Source organism: Herpailurus yagouaroundi, unplaced genomic scaffold, assembly GCF_014898765.1.
Source record: "Herpailurus yagouaroundi ecotype Mexico unplaced genomic scaffold, PumYag 67428, whole genome shotgun sequence".
Lineage (NCBI taxonomy): Eukaryota > Metazoa > Chordata > Mammalia > Carnivora > Felidae > Herpailurus > Herpailurus yagouaroundi.
This window is the reverse complement of record NW_024420241.1, coordinates 779,257-802,007: the sequence shown is the minus strand read 5'-3', so window position 1 is coordinate 802,007 and position 22,751 is coordinate 779,257. Positions and strand designations below refer to the sequence as shown.

Sequence of the window (22,751 nt, the reverse complement as noted above, 5' to 3'; positions counted from 1 at the left end):
ACTGCTCCTGCCCCACATTTGAGAAAATGGAGGCCAATAGAGGGTTAGTAACTAAGCTAGGGGAACCTGGACCTGAGTTAACAGACTTCCCAGAATTTATCTTGAGATATGTTGATCATTCCAAATATGCTCATAGCTGATGGCACAGTAGTAATAGGGAACTGGACTTTGAGAGATGTGCTAAAATTGCCTGGCCTTCTGTAGAGTGAGCTCCTATTCTCGGCATAAAAGCAACTTCTGGCACAAAGCATGCAAAAAATTCATTCCCACTGTGTCAAACATGTAAAGAGGTCCCCAGTTTGGGTTATTCCAAGATTGTAAGGCCTGAGTTCTAGTTGTGCTTTTAGTTCCTCTTAACTTGCTATATGACTTTGCGTAAGCAAGTTTCCCTCTCTGGGCCTCATTTATAAAATGTGAATGATAATATATTCTCTACTAACAGTACAGGGTTATTAGCATTAGCATAAGATGAGAATGTTGAAACAGGTGCTTTCATTGTAATGACTTTACCAATATAAGAATTAACTTCCTTTATTCTCCTCCATCTTTTCTCTCTCTTTAATCTCCATTATCTTCTTCTTTCACTGTATTTTTATTCCTTCTCTTCCCTTATTCATTCTCCTTTAAGCAGGTCTTGGACTTGCAGCACTGCACTTAGGCAGAAGGAACACAGGCTTCAGAGGCAGATGGACCTAGGTCTGACCTCTGGTTCTGCCTTTTTCCTAGTTGTTGGGCAATTACTTTACCATTTTGAGCCACAGTTTTATCATCTATAAAGTGGACAGACATCACAACTTCCTTGAAAGGTTGTTGCTGGAAGATGTGGTAGATTGTGTGTAAATATGGCCAATAATTCCTCCTATCTCTGACATGCATGCAGTCCTTCCCATCAGGGTATGGAGTCCCTTTTCCTCATTTTATTTTTTTTTATTTTTTTTATTTATATATGAAATTTATTGTCAAATTGGTTTCCATACAACACCCAGTGCTCATCCCAAAAGGTGCCCTCCTCAATACCCATCACCCACCCTCTCCTCCCTCCCACCCCCCATCAACCCTTAGTTTGTTCTCAGTTCTCAACAGTCTCTTATGCTTTGGCTCTCTCCCACTCTAACCTCTTTTTTTTTTTTTTTCCTTCCCCTCCCCCATGGGTTCCTGTTAAGTTTCTCAGGATCCACATAAGAGTGAAACCATATGGTATCTGTCTTTCTCTGTATGGCTTATTTCACTTAGCATCACACCCTCCAGTTCCATCCACGTTGCTACAAAGGACCATATTTCGTTCTTTCTCATTGCCATGTAGTACTCCATTGTGTATATAAACCACAATTTCTTTATCCATTCATCAGTTGATGGACATTTAGGCTCTTTCCATAATTTGGCTATTGTTGAGAGTGCTGCTATGAACATTGGGGTACAAGTGCCCCTATGCATCAGTACTCCTGTGTCCCTTGGAAAATTCCTAGCAGTGCTATTGCTGGGTCATAGGGTAGGTCTATTTTTAATTTTCTGAGGAACCTCCACACTGCTTTCCAGAGCGGCTGCACCAATTTGCATTCCCACCAACAGTGCAAGAGGGTTCCCGTTTCTCCACATCCTCTCCAGCATCTATAATCTCCTGATTTGTTCATTTTGGCCACTCTGACTGGCGTGAGGTGATACCTGAGTGTGGTTTTGATTTGTATTTCCCTGATAAGGAGCGACGCTGAACATCTTTTCATGTGCCTGTTGGCCATCCGGATGTCTTCTTTAGAGAAGTGTCTATTCATGTTTTCTGCCCATTTCTTCACTCGGTTATTTTTTTGGGGGGTGTGGATTTTGGTGAGCTCTTTATAGATTTTGGATACTAGCCCTTTGTCCAATAAGTTATTTGCAAATATCTTTTCCCATTCCGTTGGTTGCCTTTTAGTTTTGTTGGTTGTTTCCTTTGCTGTGCAGAAGCTTTTTATCTTCATAAGGTCCCAGTAATTCACTTTTGCTTTTAATTCCCTTGCCTTTGGGGATGTGTCGAGTAAGAGATTGCTACGGCTGAGGTCAGAGAGGTCTTTTCCTGCTTTCTCCTCTAAGGTTTGGATGGTTTCCTGTCTCACATTCAGGTCCTTTATCCATTTTGAGTTTATTTTTGTGAATGGTGTGAGAAAGTGGTCTAGTTTCAACCTTCTGCATGTTGCTGTGCAGTTCTCCCAGCACCATTTGTTAAAGAGACTGTCTTTTTTCCATTGGATGTTCTTTCCTGCTTTGTCAAAGATGAGTTGGCCATACGTTTGTGGGTCTAGTTCTGGGGTTTCTATTCTATTCCATTGGTCTATGTGTCTGTTTTTGTGCCAATCCCATGCTGTCTTGATGATGACAGCTTTGTAGTAGAGGCTAAAGTCTGGGATTGTGATGCCTCCTGCTTTGGTCTTCTTCAAAATTACTTTGGCTATTCGGGGCCTTTTGTGGTTCCATATGAATTTTAGGATTGCTTGTTCTAGTTTCGAGAAGAATGCTGGTGCCATTTTGATTGGGATTGCATTGAATGTGTAGATAGCTCTGGGTAGTATTGGCATTTTGACAATATTTATTCTTCCAATCCATGAGCAGGGAATGTCTTTCCATTTCTTTAAATCTTCTTCAATTACCTTCATAAGCTTTCTATAGTTTTCAGCATACAGATCCTTTACATCTTTGGTTAGATTTATTCCTAGGTATTTTATACTTCTTGGTGCAATTGTGAATGGGATCAGTTTCTTTATTTGTCTTTCTGTTGCTTCATTGTTAGTGTATAAGAATGCAACTGATTTCTGTACATTGATTTTGTATCCTGCAACTTTGCTGAATTCATGTATCAGTTCTAGCAGACTTTTGGTGGAGTCTGTCGGATTTTCCATGTATAATATCATGTCATCTGCAAAAAGCGAAAGCTTGACTTCATCTTTGCCAATTTGGATGCCTTTGATTTCCTTTTGTTGTCTGATTGCTGATGCTAGAACTTCCAGCACTATGTTAAACAACAGTGGTGAGAGTGGGCATCCCTGTCGTGTTCCTGATCTCAGGGAAAAAGCTCTCAGTTTTTCCCCGTTGAGGATGATGTTAGCTGTGGGCTTTTCATAAATGGCTTTTATGATCTTTAAGTATGTTCCTTCTATCCCGACTTTCTCAAGGGTTTTTATTAAGAAAGGGTGCTGGATTTTGTCAAAGGCCTTTTCTGCATCGATTGACAGGATCATATGGTTTTTCTCTTTTTTTTTGTTAATGTGATGTATCACGTTGATTGATTTGCGAATGTTGAACCAGCCCTGCATCCCAGGAATGAATCCCACTTGATCATGGTGAATAATTCTTTTTAGATGCCGTTGAATTCGATTTGCTAGTATCTTATTGAGAATTTTTGCATCCATATTCATCAGGGATATTGGCCTGTGGTTCTCTTTTTTTACTGGGTCTCTGTCTGGTTTAGGAATCAAAGTCATACTGCCTTCATAGAATGAGTCTGGAAGTTTTCCTTCCCTTTCTATTTCTTGGAATAGCTTGAGAAGGATAGGTATTATCTCTGCTTTAAACGTCTGGTAGAACTCCCCTGGGAAGCCATCTGGTCCTGGACTCTTATTTGTTGGGAGATTTTTGATAACCGATTCAATTTCTTCGCTGGTTATGGGTCTGTTCAAGCTTTCTATTTCCTCCTGATTGAGTTTTGGAAGAGTGTGGGTGTTCAGGAATTTGTCCATTTCTTCCAGGTTGTCCAATTTGTTGGCATATAATTTTTCATAGTATTCCCTGATAATTGTTTGTATCTCTGAGGGATTGGTTGTAATAATTCCATTTTCATTCATGATTTTATCTATTTGGGTCATCTCCCGTTTCTTTTTGAGAAGCCTGGCTAGAGGTTTGTCAATTTTGTTTATTTTTTGAAAAAACCAACTCTTGGTTTCATTGATCTGCTCTACAGTTTTTTTAGATTCTATATTGTTTATTTCTGCTCTGATCTTTATTATTTCTCTTCTTCTGCTGGGTTTAGGCTGCCTTTGCTGTTCTGCTTCTATTTCCTTTAGGTGTGCTGTTAGATTTTGTATTTGGGATTTTTCTTGTTTCTTGAGATAGGCCTGGATTGCAATGTATTTTCCTCTCAGGACTGCCTTCGCTGCGTCCCAAAGCGTTTGGATTGTTGTATTTTCATTTTCGTTTGTTTCCATATATTTTTTAATTTCTTCTCTAATTGCCTGGTTGACCCACTCATTCGTTAGTAGGGTGTTCTTTAACCTCCATGCTTTTGGACGTTTCCAGACTTTTTTCTGTGGTTGATTTCAAGCTTCATCGCATTGTGGTCTGAAAGTATGCATGGTATGATTTCAATTCTTGTAAACTTATGAAGGGCTGTTTTGTGACCCAGTATATGATCTATCTTGGAGAATGTTCCATGTGCACTCGAGAAGAAAGTATATTCTGTTGCTTTGGGATGCAGAGTTCTAAATATATCTGTCAAGTCCATCTGATCCAATGTCTCATTCAGGGCCCTTGTTTCTTTATTGACCGTGTGTCTAGATGATCTATCCATTTCTGTAAGTGGGGTGTTAAAGTTCCCTGCAATTACCACATTCTTCTCAATAAGGTTGCCCCTCTGCCCCGGCTCCCTCCCGCCAGTCCATGGAGCGCGCACCGCCTTGCCGCCCTTCCCACCCTCTTCCGTGGGCCTCTCGTCTGCGCTTGGCTCTGGCGACTCCGTTCTGCTAATCCTCTGGCGGTTTTCTGGGTTATTTAGGCAGGTGTAGGTGGAATCTGATCAGCAGGACGCGCGGTGAGCCCAGCGTCCTCCTATGCCACCATCTTCCCTCTCCCTCCCTCACTCTTTAAACCTGGGCTTCCTGTGTTAGCCTAGCTGGGCTTGCTTAGACCAGTAGAGTACAGCAGCAGTGTTGCTGTATCATTTCTGGTCTTATGCCACAAAAGGCCTTGAAGCTCTGTTTTTTACCTTTTTGGAAGCTGCTGCCAGGTTAAAAATGTCTGACTACTCAACTTGGAAGAGAGGCCATGGAGGATAAAATACTAACAAAGGAGTTGGGAGGCCCAGACAGCCCATAGCTCTTCCAGCCACCCCAGCTGAGGTGCCAGATCAAGAGTGCCAACATCTTGGATCCTCCAGCCCTAGCCAAGCCCTCCAGCCTGACTCAAGCTATTTGAGTCAACACCACATGGAATAGAAATAAGCTATTCCCTGAAAGTCTTATTCAAATTGAATATCATTAGTAATGGTTGTTTTAAGCCACTAAGTTTTGAGGCAATTCGTTTCACAATAAATAAACCAGAAAAACTAAATGAGGTAGTAGCACCCCAACCAGTGGCTAGCAGATGTAGGTGCTCAACACGTGACTGTTCCCTTCCCATTCAGAAGTGTCCCTGGGAAATGACTGACCTAGTGGTGCTACAACTGAATTTTATAATTGACAAATATGAACTCCAGTGTGTCAAGGATGCAGAGCAATAACCACTCCTCATATACTTCCAGGGACCTACTGAGGCCTATACAGGTTATACTCAAAGTCACATAGCTCAGTGTGCTCTTTTTGCCCACAATGAGCCTGGGACACCTCAAAAGCAGTCCTGTAGATGAAAAAAATCTTGGGTAAGGAAGTAATGTTAGTTTTGACAAACAGTATTTCTTTTGACTAGTCATTCAATTACCTGAAGGAAATTAACACGTATTGAGTGCTTACTATGTACATAGCATTGTTTACAATAGTCCTGGAAGTGGGTACTATTATTTTCCCCAGTTTCCAGGTGAGGACACTGAGGCACAGAGAAATTTTTGTCAGCTACTGGGTTACTGGGAAACACTAGGACAGTTTAATGTACAAGATGTTAATTATGGAACCCTTGGGATCAACACTTGTAGAAGAGAAGCTTTAGAGGAAGCAGTGTTGAAAAGAGGGAGCTGTTGAGCTGAAAGTCTTTTCTTTTTCTTTATTTTTTAAGTTTATTTGTTTATTTTGAGAGAGAAAGAGAGCACAAGCAGGGGAGGGTCAGAGGGAAGGAGAGACATAATCCTAAGCAGGTTCTGCATCCATCAGCACAGAGCCCGATGTGGGGTTTAAACTCACAAACAGTGAGATCATGATCTGAGCCAAGGCAAGATCAAGAGTCAGACACTTAACTGCACCACCCAGGCACCCCTAACTGCAACACAGTGTTAATGGAAACCTTAGTCCACCCTATGGGGAGCTCTGAAACTAGATGGTTTTTCACTGTTGTTCCCTATTGTATCCCTGTATGGAAGGAGGCCTTTGTATTCCTGTATCAGTCACTGGATTCCTAGACCCTATTTTCTAGTTTAGAGTTATTTCAACTACTCCTATCATCAAACCATCCCCAAAGGGAGAAAGGCTTTAAAAAAAATAATAATTATAGAGAAAAAGTAGGGAAAAACAGGCTCTAGAACCAAATCTGGGTTCACATCTTAAAATTTCTCTTACCAGCTGTTTAACTCGGGACAAGTTATTTAACTTGTCTGAACTTTGGTTTATTTTTTGGAAAATGGTAGTAAAAGTACTTAGCTTGAAACATCTTTGGGCACCTGGATGGCTCAGTGAGTTAAGCATCTGACTCTTGATTTCAGCTCAGCTCATTATCTCAGGGTTGTGAGATAGAGCACTGCATTAGGCTCTGTGCACTGGGTGTGGAGCCTGCTTAAGATTCTCTCTCTCCCTTTCCTTCTACCCCTCCCCCACTTCCTCCTTCTCTCTCTCTCAAAAAAAAAACATTAAAATTAGATTGTTTTGAAAATTAAATACAATCATGTACATACAGCATTTTGCATAGAGACCTGGGACAGAGTGGGTAGAGAATAAATGGAAATTATAATAATAGGGTAAATTATTGTGCAGTGGTTTATTCAGTTTCCTCATTTATAGGGTGGAAGGAATGAAAGGGAAGAAGAGCTACCCAGAAGGGGAAAAGGCACTATGTCTTTTATATTACTTGGTACTTAGAAGCATTCAGTCAGCATTCACTCCAATGAACAAGTGTTTATTTAAAAGAATTCGTACAGACATAACACTCTAATTTCAAAGAGCAGAGGAACTTTTTATATTATGAACACATGAACACCAGCAACTTGAAACTACAGTTAAAGAAGAAAATATCCCCCTTTCCCCAGCCAGGGACTGAGATTGGAGTTAAAACTTTCTCACTCAGCCAACTCCCATCTCTGTCTTTAAGTATAAGAGTAACTTGACTAGACATCTGATTTTGGTAGAGAGGAGAGATACAGGGCCTGAGGAGCCTAGTGCCTTTTCTTCTATAAGGGAAGGCCACCTGGAGAATCTATAGGAAAGGGGGTGGCCAGCAGCTGACCTGAGCTGAGGCCTCCTTACAGAAGAGGGCAGACCCAAGAGAGGGATGGATGGATGGGAAGTCCCACCCTCTTGCCTGTGTAAAATGGTTATCACTCACTTGATTATCATATATATCACTATGTAAGTGCCAGAATAATAGTTCTGAACAAAAATGGTTTTGTTCAAAATGTTTTTGAACATTTGGCAACACAGATGTCAGCATAGGGTCCCTCTCAACATAAGGCAGCTCCTACATTAGAGCCCAATGATTTAGGCAGCAAGTTATAAAGGACTTGTGGAGTGGGTGTGGCTCCCTAATTTCACCGTGGGGAACTTCTGCCATTGATTTGAAAAGCTAAGGTTATGGGAGAAAAACCCGTAAGTCTCAGAATCTCTAGACACACAGCCTGGTACCTGAGAACTTTAGTATATCTGGGAGACTAGGGTGAGAGTGAACTCCAAAAGGAGGCCTTGTCCAAGTTACTTCTGGACTTTGATTAGATGAGATGAGATGAGGGTGGCAGTGGGGGAGAAATATACACCAAGGCTACTGGAAAGTCCTGCAAGAAGACTATTGTCCTTTCAGAGCCTAAGGCAAAAGTACAAGGAGAGGGCACACTGGAGCCTTTACCTGAAGTAACGGCCTCCTCCAACCCTCAGCCCTTAGGCCCCAGGCCTCAGACATAAGAGGCAGAGAATCACATCTGGGCTTTCTGTCCTTCCCTCAACTTCAAACAAGGGCAAGGGTTGAAATGTGGATGGGAGAGAAGGGATCATCAGACACACTGTCATTAGCACCTTCTTAAATCAGAAACTCCAAGAGAAAAAAGAAATAAGAGCAAAGTGAGAGGGGTTGTGCTTCCATCACATTAAATAGGAAACTTGCCAGAGGTAGGGGAGGGTGGTCTCAAATCAGGACATTAATCACTCTGGCCAAGGGGAAGGGTTATGAGCAGCAGAGCTCTATGTATTCTCCATCTCTTCATTCATCCTGCTTCCGTTTTGGCTTTTTGGGGTTCCGGGACCGACTCTTGGCTTTGCACAGAGGACATATAGGTGCATTCCGATGAATTTGCTGATGACATGACAAGCAGGCCTAGTGAAAGGACACAGGACAAAGAAAGTTAGTAATCAGATTCTTTTAGCCTATAGTTCAGGCTTCTGATCCCCAGAAAGCAGTTGTGATTTTCCAACAGAAAGGAGTAGTAATCAATGACTGAGACTCAAGTAGAGAGATCAGTGCCAGATGTAACAGATGTAAGGGCTATAAAAGAATGAGGGTCAAAGAAGGGTACTGAGGAAAAATATCCAAAGTTGGGAAATAACACAAAATGAGAGTTATATATCCATTTAATATTATGTTAAAGCATGGAGCAACAGGCTGTGTCAAGGATTATTCAATTCTCTAGGATACATATTAGTAAACTTTCTCTACAAACGCCAAGAGAATAAATATTTTAGACTTTTTAGGTCACATGGTGGTAGTTAAACCTACTCAACTATAACTGTTATACGTGAAAGAAGCTACAGAGAATACATAAACAAACAAGCATATATGTGCGCCAGTAAAACTTTATTTACAAAAACTGGGAGCAAATCAGACTTGGCCTGTGGGTTCTAGTTTGCTGACCCCTGCTCTAGGAGAATGTTCCTTTATTTGATTATTTACTATTGATCAGGGCCCAACTCTGTGATTTATGCTAATAAGCAACAAATGGTTTTTGCCCAGTAGAGATGCAGATTATTTCTGTTCCAAAGGAGAGATAATTAAAGGTTATAGTTCATCAACCAGTTCTGTATTTAATTTTCCAAACTTATTTCAGCATTCCTTTCATTCCCTTACTATATATGTGTGTTTCTTAAATGCTGTTTGAACCAGCTTTGTAATCCTGTTGAATTCCTCATTAACAACACATGCTCACTATATATTTGCACAAGTTTTGTTTCTAACTTTTTAAAAATTATGCTTTGGCAGATCCTGTCAATCTCCCTGCATTGTAGCCCCTCTGGGAATGTGAGGCTATAAAATCAGCTGGTATGCCACATGAACAAATGCTTAACACTAATAATCTTCAGAGAAATACAAATCAAAACCATGATAAGATATTGCATCACACCTGTCAGAATGGCTAAAATTAACAACTCAGGAAACCACAGATGTTGACAAGGATGCAGAGAAAGGGCAACCATTTTTGCACTGTTGATGTGAATGGAAACTGGTGCAGCCACTCTGGAAAACAGTATGGGCTTCCTCAAAAAAAAAATGAAAAACAGAACTACCCTATGACTCAGCAATTACACTACTAGGAATTTATCCAAAAGATACAAAAATGCAGATTCAAAGGGGGTGCATGGACCCCAATGTTTATAGCAGCACTATCAACAATAGGCAAATTATGGAAAGAGCCCAAATGTCCATTGACTGATGAATGGATAAAGATATGGTGTGTGTGTGTGTTTATATATATGGGAATACTACTCGACAATGAAAAAGAATGAAATCTTGTCACTTGCAATAATGTGGATGGAAGTAAAGGGTAGTATGCTAAGTGAAATGAGTCAGTCAGAGAAAGACAAATATCATATGATTTAACTCATAGGTGGAATTTGAGAAACTCAACAGATGAACATAGGAGAAAGGAAGGAAAAATAAGATAAAAACAGAGAGGGAGGCAAACAATAAGAGATTGTTAAATACAGAGCACAAACTGAGGGTTGCTGCAGGTGAGGTGGGTGGTGGGATGGGTTAAATGGATGATAGGCATTAAGGAGGTCACTTGTTGGGATAAGCACTGGGTGTCATATGTAAGAGATGAATCACTGGGTTCTACTCCTGAAGCCAAGACTACACTGTATGTTAACTAATTTGAATTTTAAAAAGTTAAAAATAGTTGGCCATACTTTTGTGGGTCCAGTTCTGGAGTCTCTATTCTATTCCATTGGTCTATGTGTCTGTTTTTGTGCCAATACCATGCTGTCTTAATGATGACAGCTTTGTAGTAGAGGCTAAAGTCTGGGATTGTGATGCCTCCCACTTTGGTCTTCTTCATCAATATTACTTAGGCTATTCAGGGTCTTTAGTGGTTCCATACAAATTTTAGGATTGCTTGTTCTAGCTTTGAGAAGAATGCTGGTGCAATTTTGATTGGGATTGCATTGAATGTGTAGATTGCTTTGCGTAGTATTGACATTTTAATAATATTTATTCTTCCAATCCACAAGCACGGCATGTTTTTCCATTTCTTTGTATCTTCTTCAATTTCCTTCATAAACTTTCCATAGTTTTCAGCATACAGATCTTTTACATCTTTGGTTAGGTTTATTCCTAGGTATTTTATGATTCTTGGTGCAATTGTGAATGGGATCAGTTTCTTTATTTTTCTGTTGCTTCATTATTAGTGTATAAGAATGCAACTGATTTCTGTACATTAATTTTGTATTCTGCGACTTTGCTGAATTCATGTATCAGTTCTAGCAGATTTCTGGTGGAGCCTATTGGGTTTTCCATGTATAATATCATGTCATCTGCAAAAAGTGAAAGCTTGACTTCATCTTTGCCAATTTTGATTCCTATGATTTCCTTTTGTTGTCTGATTGCTGATGTTACAACTTGCAACACCATGTGAAACAACAGCAGTGAGAGTGGACATCTCTGTCGTGTTCCTGATCTCAGGGGGAAAACTCTCAGTTTTTTCCCATTGAGGATGATATTAGCTGTGTGCTTTTCATAAATGGCTTTTATGATGTTTAAGTATGTTCCTTCTATCCCGAGTTTCTCGAGGGTTTTTATTAAGAAAGAATGCTGAATTTTGTCAAAGGCTTTTTCTGCATCGATTGACAGGATCATTTGGTTCTTATCTTTTCTTTTATTAATGTGATGTATCACATTGATTGATTTGTGAATGTTGAACCAGCCCCGCAGCCCAGGAATGAATCCCACTTGATCATGGTGAATAATTCTTTTTATATGCTGTTGAATTTGATTTGCTAGTATCTTACTGAGAATTTTTGCATCCATATTCATCAGGGATAAACTACCTGATGATCCAGCAATTGCACTACTAGGTATTTACCCCAAGGTTTCAAAAATACTGATTCGAAGGGGTGCATGCACTGCAATGTTTGTAGCAGCATTATCAACAATAGGCAAATTGTGGAAAGAGCCAAAATGTCCATCGACTGATGAATGGATAAAGAAGATGTAGTATATACATACAATGGAATATTACTCAGTCATAACTAAGTATGAAATCTTGCCATTTGCAACAACATGGATGGAACAAGTGTGTTATGCTAAGCGATATAGTCAGTGAGAGAAAGACAAATACCGTATGAGTTCACTCATATGTGGAATTTAAGAAAAAAAACAGATAAACATAGGGGAAAGGAATGAAATAAAATAAGATAAAACCAGAGAGGGAAGGATACAAACCATAAGAGATTCTTAAATACAGAGAACAAACTGAAGGTTGCTGGAAGGGAGGTGGGTGGGCAATGGGCTAAATGAGTGAGGGGAATTAAGGAGGGCTCTTGTTATGATCAGGACTGGGAGTTACATGCACGTGATGAATCACTAAATTCTACTCCTAAAACAAATACTACATTATATGTTAACTAACTTAACATTTAAATAAAATCTTGAAAGAAAAAAAAAAAACAGCTGGTCTGCTACAGCACATATAAAACACCCCTTCTGTGTCCTAAGCAAAGGCTGTTTTAGGAAGGCACCAAATAGGTAATTCCAAAGCCCCCATCCCAGCCTTCCATGAGGTTGCTTGAAGACACCTTTCTTCCTCCACAACCCCTACCCAGCTCACTTACTTTCATAGGTGGAGGCTGTTGCCTGAAGGTGGCTGTCTGCCGAGTGTCCTGCTTTCTAGCCACCTGGAGTTGTTGGGCAGCAGCGGCTGCAGCGGCCAGGGACTCAGGGATGGGGGGCTCCTGAGGCTCCGTCTGCCACTCTGCTTTCTGCTTCTCAAAGTAACTTTGGAGATGAAAGACATTAGCTGGATCATTCTGAAAGCAAGGAGAACCTTGCCCCTCTTAGAGACTCCATGCCACAGAACCAAAGGGGTTGGGCTGTGGCTCAGTGTAGAAAGTTCCTACACCCTCCCCAGCACAAGGTTCCCCTTGGGTACCTGGCTCATTGTCTGCTGGTAAGGGTAATCCTTCTGCTCTCTGGCTCTGATAGACCCAGAAAATCAAGAATCCCAGGGCTAGCAAAGTCCTTAAAGGGCATTTTCCTATTTTTTATCCCATGTACCTTTGCAATATTCCCATTAAGTATCCTCAGGCCTATGCTGACATGCTTTTCAGAGTAAGAAGCTCACAACATCCACAGGCAGCCTGCTCTGCCTTATGGAAGTCTGCTTCCTTCTACTGAATTGAACTGTCTCTGTAAGGTGAGTGTAGTTCTTAATTCTGGGTCTTAAACAGAAGTTCCAAGGCTAGCCGCTAGAGACCATGAAAGCCCAGCCTTCTATATTTTCAAAGGTTTCTAGACATCCCTTCTGGACCTTGACTTGGGAAGTAAACTTGTAAGAGTCACAGACACACACACACACACACACACACACACACACACACAAAGAGTCACAGACACAGTCATGTGTTACCAAAATTGCACAAAGAATTTTAAAAGCCACCTAGAAATACTAGTCTAACTGTCCTTGTTTTGGTGCACAGAGACTTGCCCAAGGTCATACAATGAGTCAACCACTGACAGTCCTGGGGCTAGGACTGGGTACCATGACTTTTAAACCAGATTTTATGTTTGTATATGTGCCACTACATGTGTGTGTAAGTATGTATGTGTTGTGTGTGTGTATGTTGCAAGGACAGGGAGCAAGCAGCTTACTCCAAGGACAGCTTCTCCTCCTCTTCACATAGGTCAGGGAGCCTCTGCAGGCCTAGAGTCATGCGCAGGGCATCCACATGTTCCTTCAGTGGCTTATACTCATCATGCAGCCGCCGTGTAGACTCTAGCAGCTTGTTTAGGTCATTCTCAGACTGTTTGATGGTGTTTTCCATCTGAAACATAGAGTGAGGTAGGTACCAAGAAAAGACACCAACATTCTCCACAAGGGTCTATAGCTGAGTGGATAAAATAGCACAGGCTCCAGAGCCAGGCCAATCTATAGTCATGTCCTTAATTCACCCTGTAGTCTATGTGACTCTCTTCAAGCCTCAGTTTTTTTCATCTGTAAAATGGTGATAATAATAGTTCCTACCTCATATAATCTTAGGAAAATTCAGTGATTGAGTGTATATAAGCTTTAAGTACAGGGACTACCACAGAGTAAAGGGTCAATTAATGGTAGTTATTATTCAAATATAGCACCTTAAAGCTAGAATGGACCTTAGAGCTCATTTAGTCCGCCCCACCAACATTTTAGATATCAGATAATTGAGACTCAGGAAGAAAAAAAAAAAAACTTCCTCAGAGAAATACTTCTCAGGGGAAAAACCTAGACAAAAATTCAGGACTTCTGCTTCCCAGGCTAGTGGCTTTTCTTTTCGATCAGTGGTTTTCAAAATGTGGTCACTAGATCAGTAGCATTAGCACCACCTGAGAACTCATTAGGAATTCAAATTCTCAGACACCACCCCAGACATATAAAATCAGAAATTCTGGTGTGGAGTCCAATAATCTATGTTTTAAGAGCCTCTTCCATGTGACTTTGATGTATGTTTAAGTTTGAGATCCACTGGGTTAGATTCTCAGCCCCAGCTAATATTTTCTTAACTGAATTGACTTTGTATCCTTGGTTAGCTGGCAGCAGAAATGCCAACTCCTCATGAGACCCTGGAATCCTGTGATCTTGTGACACAGAAAATACCATTACTACTGTCTAAGTCACATCTATATTTCCTTTAAGGTCCTTGGCTTGGCAATATCAGGAAATAAGTATTGTCATAAAAATGAGTTTCCCAAGAATAAAAACTTAACTCCTTCAAATGTAATTAAAAAAATACTTTTTATTGTCATAAGCTCTAAGGATTAGAAAGGACATTATAAGTAAGCACCTCCAATTTTCCTCCTGGTGCAGGAATATCAATACCGCAGCTCAGACAGGTGATCATTCAGACCATATTTGAATAACTCCAAAAAGTGGGAAACTTATCACCTTAGCTGGCAGTTTATTCTCCATGTTCCAAGTATCTCCAAAAGAGAGACTCTAATGAGGGAGCCTCACTTTAGTAGACTGGCAGATATTATTTGTTTAGCCTACTTGGAAGCTTTGGAGCCCTTTGAGCTAGACCCAAGAGGCAGTTGTCTGCTCTGCTTTACCCTAAGGCTCTCAACTCCCAGAATGAGAGCACATTAGTGCTGAAAAAGACTTTAGAGGTGACTGACTCCCTGTCATAGTAAAGAGAAGGAAAATAGGGCCTAGCAGAAAAAGGGATTTGTCCAGTGATATACAGTCAATCAGTGACAGAGCCAAGACTAGATCTCAGAACTCCTGGATTCTTCCATTCCACTACAGCCTGATGCCTACTCTCCCAAGTTGGTTGGCCAAAGCCACATCACAAGAGGCTATGGTACTCACTACTGTCTATTTCTCAGAGGGCCTAGAGGTAGGCTTCTGGCCATCAGCTACATACCACATTGATATCAGCATGGATCAGTCGGAGTTCCTCCACATGGGCCATCTTCTCCTGTAGCAACAGGTCCATCTCTTGCTTGTATTCTTTCAGGTGCCTCTCCTCTGATTCAAGGGCCTCAAACTCAGCCTTCAAACGTGCCTTGATCTTCTCCATCTGCAGTGTCTTGTTCCTGTAATTACCAAAAAGCAAGAAACAGACCAGTAGGAGAAGGGAGGAAAATGGGAATAGAGTGCAGTTAGGCCCTGAACCAGGGTTATTTTTCTAAGCCACCTTTCTAAGCTTTTCTTTCTCCAGGCATAGCCAACCTAAATCCAGCGACAAAAAAGTTAGGAGATTCTCTATTCTAAGACAGAAGCTCCGTGGGCCTCAAAGGGGATAGTTTTATTCTATTGTGGGACATTTGTAAATGTGGAAGACTTTTTGTTATTAGACTGATCCAAGAGGGAACACTACTGGCATGTAGTGAACATGGGCCAAAGATGCTAAACAGCCTCTCAAAGCACAGTAAAGTCCCATACCACAAATAATTCCCACTCGAAATGCCACCCATGACCTTTTGAGACATTCTTAAAGGAGCACTGTCCATTAACTTTTGTACAATGATGGAAATGTTCTGTCTCTATGCTTTCCAATACACTAGCCACCAAGCATGTGTAGCTACTGGGTACTTGAAATGTTGGTAGTGCAACTGAGGAACTGAATTTTGAATTTTATTTAATTTTGATTAATTTATCTTTAATTTAAACCACACATGTGGCTAATTGGACAGCACAGCTCTACAGGGTCAACTACTCAGTTCCAGAAGAGGAAGAGGACTAGAAGAACTATAGCTCATTTCTTTTCCTAAAAAAATAAAACCTGCTATTGGTTGTTAAATCCCAATTGTATACTCTCTGGTTAAGTAATCCCACCCTTGTGAATTTATTCTAAGGAAATAAGGAAAACAAAAGGTTAATACACAAGACTGTTCATTATGGACTATGGGCAAAATTATAATATTTAGAAGCCATTAAAATGAATCATTATGAAGACTTGTGACATGAAAAGTACTGAAGATATGATACTCAATAAAATGTATATGCACTCAGATTGCATTTTTCAAAATATACATGCACAAAATGGAAGGAGGCCCCACTGCAGCACACTTTTGTCCTCCCCCTGGCTCTCTACTCTCTGGTTCTGAGGTACTTCCTAGCTGTTATCCATCACTAGCTGGGCTTGAAAAAAAGCACAGAAGACATGAAGGAGTCCCTTATCTCAGAGACAAAAGAGCTTAAAATCATTCAGGCCAAAGTGAAAAATACAATAGCTGAGATGCAAAATGGACTGATGCAATGAACACAAGGATGGAAGAAGTAGAGGAAAAATAAGTGAAAGAGAAGATAGAATAATGGAAAATAATGAAGCTGATCAAAAGAGGGAAAGAAAACTCTTGGATCATGAAAGTATACTTGGGAAATCAGTGACTCCATGAAATATAATAGCATTTGTGTCATAGGAGTCCTAGAAGAAGAAGAGAGGGAAAAGAGAGCAGAAGGTTTATTTGAGGAAATTATAGCTGAAAAATTTTCTAATCTGAGGGAGGAAACAGACTACCAAAACCAGGAAGCTCACAGAACTCCCACCAAAATCAAGAAAAGCAGGGAAACACCAGGGATATTGTACTTAAATTTGCCAAATATACAGATAAAGAAAAAAATCCTAAAAGCATCAAGAGAAAAAAAAAATCCTAACTTACAAGGGAAGACAAATACGGTTAGCATCACCAGATCTCTCCACAGAAATGGCAGGGCAGAATGAAGTGGAATGATATACTCAATATGCTGAGTGGAAAAAACCGACATCCAAGAATACCCTATCTAGCAAACCTATCATTCAGAATAGAAAGAGAGGTAAAGAGTTTCCCAGACAAACAAAACCTGAAGGACTTTGACCATTAAAACAACCCTGCAAGGAATATTAAAGGGGACTCTGGGAAAAAGACTAGAAAGGAAATGAGAAAATCTCTGGAAATAAAGACAACAAGCAATAAGATGGCACTAAATTCATAACTATCAACATTTACTCAGAATATAAATGTACTAAATAGTCCATTCAAAAGAATGGGTGTTGGGGTGCCTGGGTGCCTCAGTTCATTGAGTGTCCAACTTTGGCTAAGGACATAATCACATGGTTCATAAGTTCAAGCCCCACATTGGGCTCACTGCTATCAGCTCAGAGCATGCTTTGGATCCTCCGGCCCCCCCCCCCCCCCGTCCTTCCAATGCTCTCTCTCTCTCTCTCTCTCAAAAATAAACATGAATAAACAAGAATAGGTGATGGGTATTGAGGACACTTGTTGGGAGGAGCACTGGGTGTTGTATGTAAATGTTTATTCATGGGAATCTACCCCCAAAATTAAGAGGACACCATATACACTGTATGTTAGCTAATTTGACAATAAATTATATATATATATATATATATATATATATACATATATATATATGAATGGGTGTCAGAATGAATTAAAAAAAGAGAAAGATCTATCTACATGCTGCCTACAGGAGATTCATTTTAAACCTAAAAATGTCTGCAGATTGAAAGTGAGGGGATGGAGAAATATTTATCATGCTAATGGACATCAAAAGAAAGCTGAATACCCATACTTATATTAGACAAACTACTTTTTAAACAAAAGACTGTAAGAGATGAAGAAGGACACTATATCATAATGAAGGGGTCTAACAAGAAAATCTAAAAGATTGTAAACAGATATGTCCCCAACTTTGAGGAACCCAAATATATAAAATAATTAATAGCAAACATAATGGAACCCAATGATAATAATACAATCATAGTAGGGCATTTTGACATCCCACTTACATCAATGGACAGATCATATAAGCAGAAAATCAGCAAGGAAGCTATGAATGACACATTGAACCAGATGGACTTAGCAGCAGAATACACTTTCTTGTGAAGTGCACATGGGTGCACTTCTCAGTATAGATCACATACTAGGTCACAAATCAGGCCTCAACAAGTACAAAAAGATCGAGATCATACCATTACATATTTTCAGACCACAACACTATGAAACTTAACCCTCCCACACACACACACATGTGGAAAGAAAACAAATAAATGTCAATTAAATGGGTCAACCAGAAAATTAAAGAAGAAATTAAAAAAGTACATGGAAACAAATGCTAATGAAAACATGACGATCCACATCTTTGGGATGCAGCAAAAGCAATCATAAGAGGAAAGTATATAGCAATACAGGCCTATCTCAATAAGTAAAGAAAAATGTCAATTACACAACCTGAACTTACACCAAAAGGAGCTAAAATAAGAACAACAAATGAAACCTGAAGCCAGCAGAAGGGAAATAATAAAGATTAGAGAGAAATTAATAATATAGAAAAAAGAAAAAACATAACACAACAATAAAATCAGGAGTTGGTTCTTTAAAAAAAAAATAATAAAATTGATAAATACCCAGTCAGACCTATCAAAAAGAAAAGAGAAAGGACCCAAATAAATAAAATCATGAATGAGAGAGGAGAGTTGACAATACCACAGAAATACAAACAATTATAAAAGAACACTATGCAAGAAACATGTTCCAACAAATTGGACAATGTGGAAGAAATGGATAAAATACTTGAAACATATAAAGTACCAACACTGAAACAGGAAGAAATATAAAACTTGAACAGGCCTATAACCAGCAAGAAAATTGAATGAGTAATCAAAAAACTCCCAACAAACAAAATTCCAGGGCCAGATGGCATCACAGGGGAATTCTCCAACACATTTGAAGAAGAGTTACTACCTATTCTTCTCAAACTGTTCCAAAAATAAAAATGGAATGCAATCTTCCAAACTTATTCTATGAAGGCAGCATTGCCTTGATTCCAAAAGCAAATACTCCACTAAAATGGAGAAATATATGCTAATATTCTTCATGAAGGTGAATGTAAAAATTCTCAACAAGATAATAGGAAATCAAACAAAACACCACGATCAAGAATTATTCACGACAATAAAGCAGGATTTATTCCTGGGCTGCAATGGTGGTTCAGTATTTGCAAATCAAGGAATCTGATACACCACATTAATAAAATAAAGGATAAGAACCATATGATTCTTGGGGAACCCGGGTGGCTCAGTCCATTGAGTGAATCTTGATTTCAGCTCAGGTCGTGATCTCAGGATCATGGGATCAAGCACCATGTTGGGCTCCACACTAAGCATGGAGCCTACTTGGGATTCTTTCTCTCCCTCTCTGTCTCTTTCTGTCTCTCTCTCTGTCTTTCTCTCTCTCTCTCTCTCTCCCTCCCCTGCCCCTGTCTCCTGCTTGTGTGCTCTTTCTTTCCCTTTATCTCTAAAATAAAAGAAAAATTTTAAATAACCATACGATTTTCTCAATAGATGCAGAAAATGCATTTGACAAAGTCCAGTATCCATTTTTTTTTAATAAAAACCCTCAACAAAGTAGGGATAGAGGGAACACAAATGAACATCATAAAGGCCATATATGAAATGTCCACAGGTGATATCATCCTCAATGGGTAAAAACTGTGAACCTCTCCTCTACAGTCAGGATAAGACAGGGATGCCCATTCTCACCATTGTGATTTAACTTAGCACTGGAAGTCCTAGCCTCAGCATCAGACAACAGAAAGACATGAAAGGCATCCATGTTGGCAAGGAAGAAGTCAAACTTTCAATATTTGCAGGTAACATGATAATATATGTAGAAAAGCTGAAAGACTCCACCAGAAAAGTGTTAGAACTGATACACGAATTCAGTAAAGTTGCAGGGTGCAAAATAAACAAACAAAAATCTATTGAATTTCTATACATCAATAATGAAACAGTAGAAAAAGAAATCAAGGAACTGATTCCATTTACAATTGCACCAAAATCCATAAAATACCTAGGAGTAAACATAACCAAAGAGGTAAAAGATCTCTACTCTGAATCTTTAGAACACTTATGAAAGAAATTGAAAAGGGCACAAATATTTGGAAAAATATTCATGTTTATGAACTAGAGGAAGAAACACTGTTAAAATGTCTATACTACCTGAAGCAATCTACACATTTAATGCAATCCCTACCAAAATACCACCAGCATTTTTCACAGAGCTAGAACAAACAACCCTAAATTTGTATGTAACCACGAAAGACCTCAAAGAGCAAAAGTGATCCTGAAAAGGAAGGAAAACAAAGCTTTAGACATCATAATTAAGGATCTGAAGCTATATTACAAAGTTGTAGTCATCAAAACAATACGGTACTGGCACAAAAAAAAGACACATAGATCAATGAACAGAATAGAAAACCCAGAAATGGACACACAACCAAACGGTCAACTAATCTTTGAAAAAGCAGGAAAGAACATCCAATGGGGGGAAAACAGTTTCTTCAATAAATTTTGGGAAAACTGGACAGCCACATGCAGAAGAATGAAACTGGACCACTTTCTTATACCAAACATAAAAATAAATTCAAAATGGATGAAAGACCTAAATGTGAGACAGGAAACAATCAAAATCCTAGAGGAAAACATAGACAGCAACCTCTTTGATTTTGGCTGCAGCAACTTTTTACTAGACACATCTCCAAAGGCAAGGGGAACAAAAGTAAAAATGAACTATTGGGACTTCATCAAGATAAAAAGCTTCTGCTCAGGGAAGGAAACAATCAATGAAACTAAAAGATGACTTACGGAATGGGAGAAAATATGTGCAAATGACATGTCTGATAAAGAGTTAATATCCAAAAGCATTAAAAAATCTTATCAAAGTCCATACCCAAAAAAACAAGTAATCCAGTAAAGAAATGGGCAGAACACAGGGTGCCTGGGAGTGTTAGTTGGATAAGCATGTGACTTTTCATTTCGGCTGAAGTCATGATCTCAAGGTTCATGGGATCGAGCTTCGTGCCAGGCTCTGTGCAGTCAGTACAGAGTCTGCTTGAGATACTTTCACTCTACTTCTCTCTCTGCCCCTCCCCCTTCAAAATAAGTAAACAAATAAACATTTTTTAAAAAGAAATGGGCAGAAGACATAGACATTTTTCCCAAGAAGACATACAAACAGCTTACAGATAAATGAAAAGATGCTCGATATCACTCATCATCAGGGAAATACATATCAAAACCACGATGAGATATCACTTCACACCTTTCAGAATGATAAAATTAACAACACAGGAAGCAACAGATATTGGTGAGGATAAGGAGAAAGGGGAACACTCTTATAATCTTGGTCTGAATGCAAAGTGGTGAAGCCACTCTGGAAAACAATACGAAGGTTCCTTAAAAAGTTAAAAATAGGGCGCCTGGGTGGCGCAGTCAGTTAAGCGTCTGACTTCAGCCAGGTCACGATCTCGCGCTCCGTGAGTTCGAGCCCCGCGTCAGGCTCTGGGCTGATGGCTCGGAGCCTGGAGCCTGTTTCGGATTCTGTGTCTCCCTCTCTCTCTGCCCCTCCCCCGTTCATGTTCTGTCTCTCTCTGTCCCAAAAATAAATAAACGTTGAAAAAAAAATTTAAAAAAAAAAAAAAAAAAAAAAAAGTTAAAAATAGAACTACCCTATGACCCAGAAATTATTATATTGACCCAAAGGATAAAAAAACACAGATTTTAAGGGACACATGCACACCCAATGTTTATAGCAGAATTATCAACAATACCCAACCTATGGAAAGAGCCCAAATGTCCATTGAGTGATGAATGGATAAAGAAGAGTGGTGTGTATGTATACACACACACACACACACACACACACACACTAGAATATTACTCAGCCATAAAAAAGAAATGAAATTTTGCCATTAGCAAGGACATGGATGAAGCTCTAGCTTCATTATGCTAATTATGTATTTAAGTAATTATGTAATAATGAGCGTATTATGCTATGCAAAATAAGCCAGCCAGAGAAAGACAAATACCATATTATTTCCCTCACATGCGGAATTTAAGAAACAATTAACATGGGGGAAGGGGAAAAAAGAAAGGGAAGGAAATTATAAGAGACTTTTAAATATAGACAACAAACTGCGGGTTTATGGAGAGAAGTGGGTGGAAGATAGGCTAAGTGGGTGATGGGCATTAAGGAGGGCACTTATTGTGATGAGTACTGGCTGATATGTTGGCTGTGAACCACTAAATCTACACCTGAAACCAATTTTACCATATATTTTAACTAACTAGGATTTTTTTTAATTGAAATAAAAATAATAAAACATAAAAAAATGCACAGTGAAGAAAACAATAAAAAAACTAAAAGGCAACCTTCTGAATGGGAAAAGATACTTTCAAATGGCATATCTGATAAAGGGTTACTATCCAAAATCTATAACAAACTTATCAAACTAAAGACACAAAACAAATAACCCAGTTAACAAATGGGCAGAAGACATGAAGAGACATTTTTCCCATGAAGACATTCAGATGTCCAATAGACATATGAAAAGATGCTGAACATCACTCATCATCAGGGAAACATGAATCAAAACTGCAATGAGATATCACTTCACATTATCAGAATGGCTAAAACTAACAACACAGGAAACATGAATATAGGGGGAAAGAGAGGAAATCTGTAAAACCTACTACTCTTAACTATAAAGAACAATCTGAGGGTTGCTGGAGATGAAGTGGATGGAGGATGTGTTAAATGTGTGATGGGTATTAAGGAGGGCAGTTGTGATGAGCAATGAGTGTTGTATGTAAGTGATGAATCTCTAAATCCTACACCTGAGACTAATATTAGAGTATATGTGAAGTAATTGGAAGTTTAATAAAAACTTGAAACTACAAAATATATATATATATATATAT

The 22,751-nt window shown here is 39.3% G+C and overlaps 1 protein-coding gene across 2 annotated transcripts in view; it reads right to left on the bottom strand.

The window, feature by feature from the left end:
• Positions 1-6,978: 6,978 nt before the first annotated feature.
• The window catches only part of ZC4H2 (zinc finger C4H2-type containing), a 30,332-nt gene continuing 14,559 nt past the window's right edge, over positions 6,979-22,751 (bottom strand). Inside the window, exons 2-5 of one of the 2 annotated variants that reach the window (XM_040467319.1) lie at positions 14,913-15,084; positions 13,165-13,337; positions 12,129-12,291; positions 6,979-8,403 (exon numbers count right to left, since the gene is read on the bottom strand). In XM_040467319.1, the coding sequence (XP_040323253.1) occupies positions 8,290-8,403; positions 12,129-12,291; positions 13,165-13,337; positions 14,913-15,084 (622 nt within the window). In that variant the 3' untranslated portion in view covers positions 6,979-8,289. The remainder of the gene's footprint in view (positions 8,404-12,128; positions 12,292-13,164; positions 13,338-14,912; positions 15,085-22,751) is intronic. The other variant, XM_040467320.1, reaches the window with a different exon arrangement.